The sequence below is a fragment of the Perognathus longimembris genome, chromosome 5 (assembly GCF_023159225.1).
Source record: "Perognathus longimembris pacificus isolate PPM17 chromosome 5, ASM2315922v1, whole genome shotgun sequence".
NCBI classification, from domain to species: domain Eukaryota; kingdom Metazoa; phylum Chordata; class Mammalia; order Rodentia; family Heteromyidae; genus Perognathus; species Perognathus longimembris.
The window spans coordinates 46,594,433-46,606,663 of record NC_063165.1 but is presented as its reverse complement, the minus strand read 5'-3'; the positions used below and the strand labels follow the sequence as shown (position 1 = coordinate 46,606,663).

The window sequence follows — 12,231 nt, the reverse complement described above, 5'->3', positions numbered from 1 at the left end:
CTGGCATCCACAGGAAGATATCTAGAATCTCCCAGGTATCATATACCATCTGATTGGCCCCACCACCTTGAAGGGAGGGACAGGAAAACTAGGCAGGAAGGTCTTCCCTGAACATCCCTTCCTTCTGAGAGTCACTTCCTGGTTCTGTCCTGATAGTAAAGACATAGACTAAACTAGAGGGAAAACAGGAGTATCAAAACAAGAAGCTACATCACCAGCTCACTGCTGTCCCTCAGAAAGATAGCCAGAATATGGTCGTGCCCTACCCATCTACTGCCAGCTTTCCTACTTCCTGCCCTGCAAGTTTGCAGTGAGGATGTGCACACCTCCACAGCTGTCACCTGCCAGCCCTCCGGGCCACAGCTTGTTTATCCACTAATGTGCATGCAGTAGGCAGGAAAGGGCAGTTGCAGAACTGTCCTAGTTTCATTCATCTTCTAGACTCCATTCTAGAGTAACTAAGTCAAGCCATCAGGGATGTAGCCTCAATCATTGTTTTTTGTGTTTATTTGTCTGAATGTTTCTTTTTATGTAATTATTATAACATATAAATTAAATAAGCAAATGGATTTCACTGATATGTCCATATAGTGCATACATCATGTCCATCTATTCTACTTCTTCCCCTCTTTCATCACCTTTCTCTGGCACCCTTCCTAGACCCTAGTAGGCCCTATACTATTTTTAGGACTTTTTCCACACGTCCATACATGAAAGAAAATACAAAATACTTGTCTTTCTGTGTCTGGCTTATTCCACTTAACATGAGGTCCTCTAGTTCTTTCCATTTTCCTGCAAATGGCAAGATTCTTCTTTATGGCTGACTGATAGCCCATTGAATATTTTAGTTTTTTGAAGAGCCTCCATATTATTTTCACAGTAACTGGATGAATTTACCAGCTGTATAGAAGAGGTTTTCTATCTCCATATCCATGCCAGCATTTTTATTTTCAGTTTTGATTTGGTTTTATTTTCGAGGATAGCCATTCTAACTGGAGTAAGATTGAATCTTAATGTAGTTTTGATTTTTCATTTTTCTGATAGCTGAAGACGTTGAACTTGTTTTCATTTTTCTGTCATTTGAATTTCTTCTTTTGAGAAATATCCATGCAGATCATTTGCCCAGTTTTTAATTAGACTCCTTTTGCTGTTGTTGTTTTGAGTTCTTTATGTATTCTGGCTACTAATCCCCTGTTAGGTGAATAGCTGGCCTGTGTTTTCTCATATCCTGTTGATTTCATCTCTTTGCTATGGCAACTGTTTCCTTTGCTGTGCAAGAAGCCTTTTTGTTTTGATGTAATCCTACTTGCCAATTCCCGCTTTTGTTTCTTGTTAAGCTGCTACATAAATTCTGATGTACCCATTCTTTAGAAGATACTGACAGTCGTCCTTGTCATGTGGGAACTACATCTCTCATCCCCAGAGATCCAGCCTGGGGAGGTGCTAAGTCCCAAGTCTCACTGGCCTCTCCTGGCTCCAGGGTAATTTGTTGGGACGAGGAATCACCATCCTTCTCCTCATTCTTCACATTTTCCAGGCTGCTCAGCAAGAGGAAAAATACCTATTTCTCCATTTGGTCATGTGCTTCAGACTTAACAATAGTTATCACAAGTGTGGGAAAACCCAGAGGGAGTCCCTTTGGAACACTATCAGGCTGGCGTCCTACAGGTGACAGGGCCCTACTGTTCCCAGCAAGCAGCTGAGTGGGTGATGAGAAAGGCAATAAGACAGCATGGTAGCCTAGACTGAGTGGGTACCATAACATAAGCCGCAGAGTGCAGATCAACTCATTGCCTCTGATGAAGGAATCCCCTCAGAGCCTGAGCCAGAATGTGGGAAGACCTGAGATGTAAACCAAAGTCTTCCAATGTCTCACTTTCTTCACCTTATAAGGCAGAATGGAACCCTTAGTGACACCTTTTGATGATGATTTTGCTTGTGTTTTACAGAAAAATGCTGTGATTGAAAGCTTGCAGGAACAAGTAAACAATGCCAAAGAGAAGCTAGTGAGATTGATGGATGGTGAATACACCTATGACGCACCAGAGCGGGCTGCTCCAATCCCAGATGCAGCCTCTGCCCATGAGCTGGAAATTCCAGGGCCTTCAGGATGCCCCTCTGCTTCTCAGAGTGATACCCTCATGGCTGCTGCAGACTCCCAGTGTAGCTCAGCATCCTCTCCACATGTGCAAAGCCCTGGAGCACTTGACAGGAATGCCAGCCCCTCCCCAGGCCAGGAGAAGACATCTGACTTCAAAAACTTGACAGGTCATGTACATTCAGGTTGTAGCCAGAAGCTACGGGTGGAGCAAGGCCAGGGTCCACAAGGAGGAGACCAGGGACCCATGGCCTCCCATCAGAGTTACATGCCAGATGGAGGGGCCTGTGAGCCCCAGAGACAGAGCACAGAGGAGCCTTCAGCAATGCTACCAAGGGTCAGTTCAGTGGTCAGGGAGAAGCTATGGGAAGTTTTGCAGGAGCTGAACCTGGACCCTGAGGTTCCCCTCTCCACATCCCCATCCTGCCCTCCGAAGCCCAGGAAGAGCAGTGCTACCCGCAGCCCCCAGAAGCTGCTCCACTCCAGGGACCTGGGCTTCAGCCCATATGTGGTGAGGCGGAGGCGGGCAGCCCCACGGGCCAGCTTACATCTCCCTGGCTCCACACCCTCCCATGGGAGGCATAGGGCAGGCAGGACTGCATCTGGGGCACACAAAGAGCTGAATGTGAAGAATGAGGAGAGTCCTCAGCAGAACCTCCAGAGTGCAAATGTTAAGATACCAAGGCTCTCTTCCAAGAAGGCTTCACCACTCCCAGGTCCTCCAGGGAAGCTTAGTACCCTGGAGGGCATAGAACAATGCCAGACTGAGTCCCCAGAGGCAATGGGGCACCACGCAGCCTTTCCCCACCAGCCCTTTTCTCCTACCCAGGCACAAAGACCCACTGTCCCACGCGTGCCCCATTCATCAGATCTGCCTGGACAGCAGCAGCTGCAGCTCCCAGGGTCGTCCCTCTGGCCCTCCATGTCTGCTCACTGCAACTACCTAGACACGGAGTCCAGCAGCTCCGACGAGTTCTTCTGCCGCTGCCATCGGCCTTACTGTGAAATCTGTTTCCAGAGCTCCTCTGACTCCAGTGACAGTGACACATCAGACACTGACCCTGAGCCTGCTAGGGGGCCAGCCTCCTGGGAAAAGCTGTGGGCCCACTCCAAGCCCATCGTGAACTTCAAGGATGACTTGAAACCTACACTGGTATGAGATGCAGCAGCACAGGTCTGGACCAATAGGTCAGTTCAGGTCCAGCCTAACCAAGGCCTGAGAGGGAGATCAGCCTTGTGCCTTATCTATCCAGCCGTGATCCAGTTGTACTGCAGCTCTTGGTGTTACTCGACCATGTGTTGATGTACCCAAACAGGGGCATTGCTTGTCTACTACCTCACAGCAGGCTCCTGATGAGTGACCCTTGAATTAAAGGTGCTAAATGAGCACATCGGAGGTGTTTTTTTCTTTTTCCTTCCAGATCAGCCTGCTTTCTACAAAATTCATCGTGTAAACCAGATTTCCCTCTGGATGGACAGAAAGGGGGAGAGATGGGTGAAAGATTTCTGAGAACTTACTTTGTGGATTGTGATCTGTGGAATGAATCTACAGTGGACAGACCTGACACTCTTGGAAGGGCTAGTTTTCTTTTGGCTTGAAGGTTGTAAACACTACCACTCTGGTCCCTGTCCTAGACAGACTCAGATCAGGGCCCTCGATATCCAACTATCCCTTCTTCCTGTCCATCCATCATCATAGTACCTCACTCACCATCTTCCTGTCAAGTCAGGTTTCTGTATGCTCCACTCAGCTCTCTCTCCTGGCCCAGGTAAGACCACACTATCTCCCAGTGGTATGGTGTTTTCTTGGGAGCAAACATTCACCAGCAATTTCTTTTTGAGGGGACAATCCTGCTGGTCAATAGGTGCTTTTATTGTCATTGAGGCTGCATGATCACCAAAGTTGCCTAAATCTGGAAATCAAATGGGAAAACAGGAAGGAAAAAAATAGATGACAAGAAGGCAAGGGACGGGTTGTGAACATTTCACCTGAGTCTAGCTAGCTACATGGCAACATTACATTGCAGTAATTCCTTATGAAGCAGACTTTTCTTTTTAAAATGGGGACTTCTCCAGTAGCAGCACTGCTGAAGAGCTGCTGATGGAGAATTTGCAGACTGTTGCTGGGTCTTCCAAGTGGGCGGATTCCTCTGGGGATGCATTTCTTTGCTCCTTCTTGTGGGAGTGGCAGACACTACTGGGCAGCCAGCCAGGAAGGCAAGGGTAGGTGAGGAAACTGAGATGTGTTCACCCTGAAGAACAAAGCTGGGTTCCTACCCCCATCCCCCACCCTCATCCCCATCCCCACAGCGGGGGGTGGGGGAAGCAAGCCTGCACTTACTTCCTCCCAGCTTCTGGGATGCACCTGTACCTCCCAGTGGGGGCAGGGAGTTGGGAAAGGGTGAGTGCCAAGAACTGAGCCATCACCAAAGCCACAGGGGCAGCTGGGTCCACTTTGCTTGTGGATAAGCTGGTTGTGATTTACAAGCCGCCCTCTCTCCCACACCCTTGCCACATCTGGGGGTGTGCATAGAGTTTCAGGAAGAAATTTGGACCTTGGAGAGGAGGCGTTTGGCACTAGATGTCTTTTAGATTTATCACAGACTCGCTAGGTATGGTGACCCTTCATGACCTTTCAGACCTAATGGTCTTCCTGATAGCACAGCTCCTTTCATTGTCTACTTTTCAATGCAAATTTGCTACTTTTTTTCTGTGTGGGGGGGTGTAGATTCGGTGTGTTGTTTGTGTGCCATTTTATTGGTATCAATAAAAATTACTCTGAATGGAAGTTTCACTTGAGATGGTGGTCTTGAGCTGGGAGGCAGGGCCCAGGGAAGACTGAAGCACCTAAAGAAGAAGGAATCCAGAATCCCTCACAGTTTCTACTGGGTTCCCTGGGGCTCCACACATATCTTCAGTCCAACTTCCATTTGTAATAGATTCTGTGGCCCTGGGGTCTTCCTGTCTGGGAGACACTCCACCTAGTGGTCACAAAAAACACTGGAGACTCTGGGCTTCTCCACACCCAGTCCTGGTGTGGCTGGGCTTCACCACCTCCAGCTCCCCCCCACCTAGTGTGCCACCACCGCCAACCTACTTAATTCTTCCTTGATGTGGAACCTGGCTATCTTCCTAGCCTTATCTGGGGTCTGCGTCTAGATCTCAGTCCCACCTGCCATGCATTCCCACACCTCCAACATCCTCCATCTACAATTTCTTTCCTCAATTAGTGGACCTTGTACATTGTCTGTACTTCAGGAATCAGGTAGAAGTCAGGCATCAGTGCTCTTGTTTGTAATCCCAGCTACTCAGGAGGCTGAGATCACAATTTAAAGCCAGCCCTGGTAGACAAATCCAAGAGACTGCTAATTTCCCCCATTAACCAGCAAAACACTGGAGTGGAGCTGTGGCTTGTGTGGTAGAACCCCAGCCTAGAGCAAAAGAAGCTCAGGGACAGTGCCCAGGCCCTGAGTTCAAGCCACAGACTAGAGAAAAAAGAGAGAGAGAGAGAAAAAAACACAAAAACTATATGCCAGGCACTATGACTGTGTGCCCCAAAGGATTGTCTTAAAATCTGTCACCTGGTGCACCATCTCCTTTCCCTAAAGCATTTTCCCAAGGTGGGCTAACCCAGTGATGAAATTTTCAATGGAATTGAGTGTGCCATTGACTTTTGGCATGTGCTTGGTTATGCTCTTGAAGAAAGCACAGTCTATTATGCAAAGGAATCCTGGAGAAGTAAACAACGCCACTAGGTGTGGCCTAGAGCCAGGCCTGATTCTGCCCCCAGAGTATGTTCTCTGCTGATTGAAAATCTTGGGGCTGGAACGGTACATCTTTGTAACAAAGATCTGCCACTATTTCCTGACCTGTTCGAAACCCTCTACCCTTTGTAGAATCAACATGAGGAAAACGCATCAGGTGTAGAAGGCATGCTTTTAAAGAACTACATCACTTTGAAAGTGGTAAAGAGAAAAGTTAATGTGTATTGCCTAAAATCTCTTCTATGTCTGAACTGGTCATGGTGGCACAAACCTGTAATCCCAACTATTTGAGAGGCAGAGCCAGAAGGATCCCAAGTTCAAGGCCACCCAGGGCAAAGTTAACAAGACCCTATCTCAATAATAATAGTAATAATAATAATAATGGGATTGGGGTACAGTTCAGGTGGTAGAATGCTTGTAGAGTGAGCTTGGAACCCTGGGTCTAATTCCTAGTGCTGCAAAATAAATAAATCTTTTCTTTGTTTTTAGTTATTGCACCACCTTTAGATGTGTCTCCTCCATAGGGGAAAGTTCGTGAAATTACTAAGCGTGACTTCTTTGTCATTCCTCCATAGTAGCCATCAGAAGAGCTTTGCCCAAAGTCTACACCCAACAAGTGCATCATGGGTAGATTTCTGAAGGAACAAACAGGCCAAGCAAAGGAAGGCAAGGCAACAAAGGAGGAAGGCAAAGACCCTATTTGTGGGGCCAAAGCAGGCATGAAAAGGGAGGCAGAGCCATCTGGTGTTTATGCCTTCCATGACATTAGGAACATGAAACATGACCACTACCAGACCCAGAAGTAGTTGCATTCTGAAAATGACAGTGCTTTAAGTCTCTTGGGGAGAAGTGGAAAAGAAACAAGAGAGTTTTTTTTGACAAGGTTCTCTTCTGCAATCTTGTTAATGGGTAGGGAGCAGTATTAGCAGAGGGACTTTTTTTTTCCCACCCTCCTCACTCCCTCCTTCCTGATTCCCTTTGCTCAGAGCCTCCTACAGCAGGTTCTCCATTCCCTTGGACTGGGTTCCCTCTCTGAACACTGCTGGACTTTATTCAGGGTGCATCCATGGTACATTCAGCTGAGAGCTGAAGAGCACCCACTTCCTGGTCCTTAGCCTGGCTCTTCCTCACCTCTGGTACCCACTCTCATCTCTTTCTTTCTGAAGTATTTCTGATCTAGCAGCCCCAAGTACACTGCCTTTGAATAAGGGAATGGCACTGGGATGTTAGGTTCCCTTAAAGACAGGAAATACCAGTGTCACAGGGGAAAATAACCTGTTGTGAGCTTGACAGATCTGGGTCAGGGTTTCCCAACATGTGTGGGCTCTGGGAATGAGTACTCCGGAAAAACTCTGGAAAGATCTGCACAATTAAGAGATAAACAGAAAGACAGAAGGATAATGCTGGTTGGGACTTGGCAAACAAACATTGATCAAAAGAAAGAAATGAAGGAAGCCCAAACCGGGGGAGCTGGGTTTACTCCCGTCTCTTATCTGTGCATGTAGGGGAGGCAGGGTTGCTGAATCACCCCAGTTTGTACCACCTGCAATATCAGAATCCTGAATCAAAAGAAGGCCATTTTAGATGGGTTGTCTTCTTCATTCATTTTCTTATTCTTCCCCTACTTCAATGTCTTGGCTTAAAGTCACTGGCATGTCCCTGTGGCTTTCAAAGTTATATTGTTTCTTTCTATCTCAGCTGTACCACATAGAAAATGGAATAGTCAAATAAATCCTATGCCATGAAATTGTTATGAAGATTAAATGGGTCACTATGTAAAATGGTTTGAATTTGCTGGGTGCCAAGCACTGTAAATATATTGATTAAAGAAAACCAAGTATTAGAAAGGTATTTGGTAAACAGGAATCCTCTTTATGTTTTCTTGCTTTACATGGGAATTCCCCTTCGTTGGTCCTTTGGGAATAGGTCTGACAAAGTGAGGATGACCCTGGCTCAGTCCACTTCCTGAGCCAACTGAATTTTCTCCTGATCTCTCCTCAGTCAAGTGCACTTCCTGTGGGGAGCTCAGCCACCTGCAGGGCTCAAGTGTCAGGGTATTAAGGTTTCAGGATGGGGTCATTGAGGGGGGGTGAGATATAATTTAGGGTAGAAACAAGAGATACAAATATTCCATTGGTAGAACTATTGTAGTGGGGGCGGTACATGCGCGCATATGCACACCAATACTGAAGCTTAAGCTCAGGGCCTGAGTGCTGCCTTTTAGCTTTTGTGCTCAAGACTGACACTCTACCACTTGAACTACAATTCCACTTCTGACTTTTTGCTGGTTAACTGGAGATAATATTTGTACAGATGTTTTTATCCAGGCTGGCTTTGAACCATGATCCTTGGATCTCAGCCTCCTGTGTAGCTAGGATTTCAGGCATGAACCACGAGCACTTAGCTATACATTTTTGTAGTCGAAAAAATACATAGGCTAACTACTATGTACCATTTAATATTTGTCTCTTTTAACAGTTAGAGCTACCTCAAAAATAGTTATCTTCTGTTTTCCAGATGAGGAAACTTCAACTGAGAAAGATTAAGTAACCAGGAACGTCACACAACTAGTTGAAAGTGAAACTGGATTTTTAGGCCCCAGGCTCAAATTTCTGGGGTTCTACATGTTAGGCTCAGCCATTCACCCCCATAGGCCAAATAAAAACAATAATGGTGAAAAACAGAGAATGGAGATGAATTCGGTGGCATGGGTAGCTTCAGGAAGACAAGTAAGTACTTTAGCCAATCTTCAGCCATCTTCACTGTACAGCTAGATATAAGCTTTAACTAGACAAAGAATTGGTGCTGGTATTGGGGCTTGAACTCAGGGTGCTGTCACTTGGCTTTCTCACTCAAGGCTGTTGCTTTACTACTTGAGCCATAGCTCCACTTTCAGTTTCTTGCTGGTTAAATGGAGATGAGTCTCACAGACTGTCCTGCTCAGGCTGGCTTTGAACCATGATCCTCAGATCTGAGCTTCCTAGCTAGGATTATAGGCATGAACCACTCAGGTGCCTGGTTCAGTATACATAACTATGAAGCATTCTTGGTCACAGTTAGATTGTTTTATATTTTAGGAGGGAAAGAAGTTCCAGAGGAAAAGTTATTACTGTCTTCATTGATCAAGACAAATAAGTCATTGTTGCCTGCCAGGCAGTCTGTCCTTAGGAGGTTCTGCTCTTCCTTTCCTTGGGAGCAATTCCTTCATCTCTCCTTGTAAACATGATATCAATAAATCTCAATCATATCCTTCCTGGATTCTAAGGTGACTGCCGTGATTGCAGAGAGAACAGCTCAGAGCAAAGACAGATACAAAACGAAAGCTAGGATGACCCCAAGTTTGCCTCTTGGTTTTAGTTAATTAGAGGGAGTCAGTGCTTTTCAGCAAAAACAGCGCAAGTATCTATTACAGAGAAAGAGATGGAGTTTGCATGGAAATCTTGATTCCTAAGCCCTTTTTTAATTCTTCTGAGGAGCTGGTTCCAAAGCAGGAGCGACAGGTGTTCTACACAAACAGAGGGATTTCCACGCAGCAGGGCAGAGACCCGGGCTGAGGTTTTCTTAGGACATGGAGGTTTCCAGAGGAAAAGCAAGCCAGTCTGGTTTTTTAAGTCTATTGCAAAATCCTCTGTGCTGAGTCACTGAGTCTGCTTTCTGGAGGCAGGCAGGCAGGCAGGAAGGAAGGCTGCTTTCTGAATCCACCTGGCTATTCAGTTCTGGTCCAGAAGCTCAGAGCTGAATCCATGCACTACTATAACAAGCTACATACATAGTATTTAAAAAGACCACAACCAGTCCCCTAAGCAGACATTTTCCCCCTCAAACATTAAAACAAAAGGATAAGAGGCCCAGAAGATTCCTGTGGCCACTAGAAACAGTACAAACCTCCGACCTGCTGAGACTCAGGGAGAGATCTAGAAAAAGCTTTACAATGCCCACCCTTACTGTGATGAAAAACTTTTCCTTGGGCTGGGGATATGGCCTAGTGGCAAGAGTGCCTGCCTCATATACATGAAGCCCTGGGTTCGATTCCCCAGCACCACAGATACAGAAAATGGCCAGAAGTGGCGCTGTGGCTCAAGTGATAGAGTGCTAGCCTTGAGCAAAAAGAAGCCAGGGACAGTGCTCAGGCCCTGAGTCCAAGCCCCAGGACTGGCCAAAAAAAGAAAAAAAAAAGAAAAACTTTTCCTTGCTCTCCATGTTCTTGCAGGACAAAAATCTCCCTGGTGTGGGAGCTGTGGGCCTTTTGTGGAGGTCCAGCCTCTGTCACCCTCACCTAACCTAAATCTCTGCTCCCGCCACATTTCCTGTGAGTTCCATCTATAATCCTAGCTACTCAGGAGGCTGAGGTCTGAAGATCACTGTTTGGAATCAGCTGGAGCCAGATAAATCCTCAAGAGCCTTATCTCCATTAAACAGTAAAGAGCTAGACGGTGAGGTATGGTTCAAGTGTAGAGTGCCAGCTGTGAGTAAAAAAGTAGAGTGAGAGTGGTAGGTCCTGAGTTCAAGCCCCAGTACCAGTACAAAACAAAACAACTTGTCCCTTCTACCAAGGGGGTGTTCTGTGTTTATCGCATGTCCCGCTCCTTGGCTCAGGCTCTGCCCTTCTGCTCTCATACCCTCTCCTCCTACAAGCTCTTCTATTGAGCAGTTCCAGCTGTCATCCGATTTATTAAGCAATAAATCAAATACTCTTGATATGCCCCCTGACAGCAGCTCTATTGTTTGGTCTTCAGCTGTTATAAATCCTTTATTGTTAACTTTTCACAGGCTGGTGACTTCCCTCTCCAAACAGATTATCGCAGGCCAGGCGGCAAGAGCCATGTTTAATTTCTCACTGCATTCTCATAGTATCTTGCACAATACCTGAGGCCTGGAAGATTTCAATCAAGATTTCTAAGTTCATTTTGAAGATGGGCCAACTCTTGATTTGCTCTTACCTTTCTATTTGTATCAAGAATATCTTGAGCAGATAAAAAGGAACTTGTGGGTTTCTCTCTCCCCCCTTTTTTTTTTCTGTTGAACTGTACCTGAAGTTTAGCATTTCAGGAAATCTCTGCTGTGTCATGAGAGGGGTGGAAAACCAATATTTTCTGAAAGAATACTGTGCACTTCACACAATCATAGCAGGGCTTACATGGATGGCTGGAAAAAAAAATGAGCTAATAAGACCCAAGTAGGAAGACCCCTGTCTCAGTCTGTTTTGTACTGTTAGAATGGAGCAGAGATGTGGACATTTGTAAGGAACAGAACTTCATTTCCTTTGTAATTCCAGCTACTTGGTAGATGGAAACAAGAGGATTGTGATTCAAGGCCAGTCTGGAATGAGAGAGGGGTGGGGGGGAAGAGAGAGAGGAAGAGAGAAAAGAAAGAAAGAAGAAAGAAGAGATAGAGAGGAAGGGTGGGAGGAAGGGAGGGAGGAAGGGAGGAAGGAAGGAAGGAAGGAAGGAAGGGAGGGAGGGAGGGAGGGAGGGAGGAAGGGTATGTTGGTACATCTCTGTTGCCCCAGCTACAAGAGAGGTAGAAATAGGAAGATTGGAGTCCAAAGTCAGCCCCAGGCAAAAGCATAAGACCTAATGGAAAATAACCAATGCAAAAAGGATTAAGGGTTTGGCTCCAGTGGTCTTGAGTTTAAACCCTGGTGCCTCCAAAGAGAAAAAAAATAAAAGAAAGTGGGCATTGTGGCTCACACCTGTAGTCCTATCTGCTCAGGAAACTGAGATCTCTGGATCAAGGTTCAAAATCAGTCCCTGCAGATAAAACCAAGAAACTCTTAACCAGCATGGGGGAAAAAAAGCCAGAAATGGAGGTGTGGGTCAAGTGGTAGAGCCTTGCATGAAAACAGCAAGTGAGTGTGCAAAGCCCAAATTTCAGGCCCCTATATCAGCAAAAAGAAGAAGGGAGAGGAGAGGAGAGGAGAGAAGAGGAGAGGAGAGGAGAGAAGAGAAGAGAAGAGAAGAGAAGAACAAAGAGAAGAAAATCAATTTCTCAGTTCACAATGCCTGCAGATCCAGTCGCAGGAGGAGGAGGAGGAGGCTGTCCCACAGAACACAGCCAGCTGTCTCTTATTTCCAGCCCTTATCTCTATCACTGCAAGTGGAGGTCCTAAAAGGATTCCTTCCCTCTGAACCACTAATTTCAGTTTTCTGGAACATCCGGGGTCAAGATAGGGTCTTGACTTAAAGATTTATTTTTATTGATTCCAAGATGATGTTAATGTGAAGGCAGAGTCAAGAAACCTTGAGATGTCTGCAGAACCTTCTAGGTTCTGTCTGTCTATCTCCGTCCCCAGCCTTGCCAAACCTCAGCCTAAGGCAATCCCGCTCATTCCTAAATCTAGCTCCCTGGTGTTGGGGAAGGAAATGGGTT

The 12,231-nt window shown here is 46.2% G+C and overlaps 1 protein-coding gene across 2 annotated transcripts in view; it reads left to right on the top strand.

The window, feature by feature from the left end:
• Nucleotides 1-3,343, top strand: part of Gpr156 (G protein-coupled receptor 156) — a 54,521-nt gene extending 51,178 nt beyond the window's left edge. For both annotated transcript variants that reach the window (XM_048345990.1, XM_048345989.1), the window contains exon 9: nucleotides 1,950-3,343. In XM_048345990.1, coding sequence (XP_048201947.1) covers nucleotides 1,950-3,257 — 1,308 coding nt within the window. In that variant the 3' untranslated portion in view covers nucleotides 3,258-3,343. The remainder of the gene's footprint in view (nucleotides 1-1,949) is intronic.
• The last annotated feature ends 8,888 nt before the right edge of the window (nucleotides 3,344-12,231 follow it).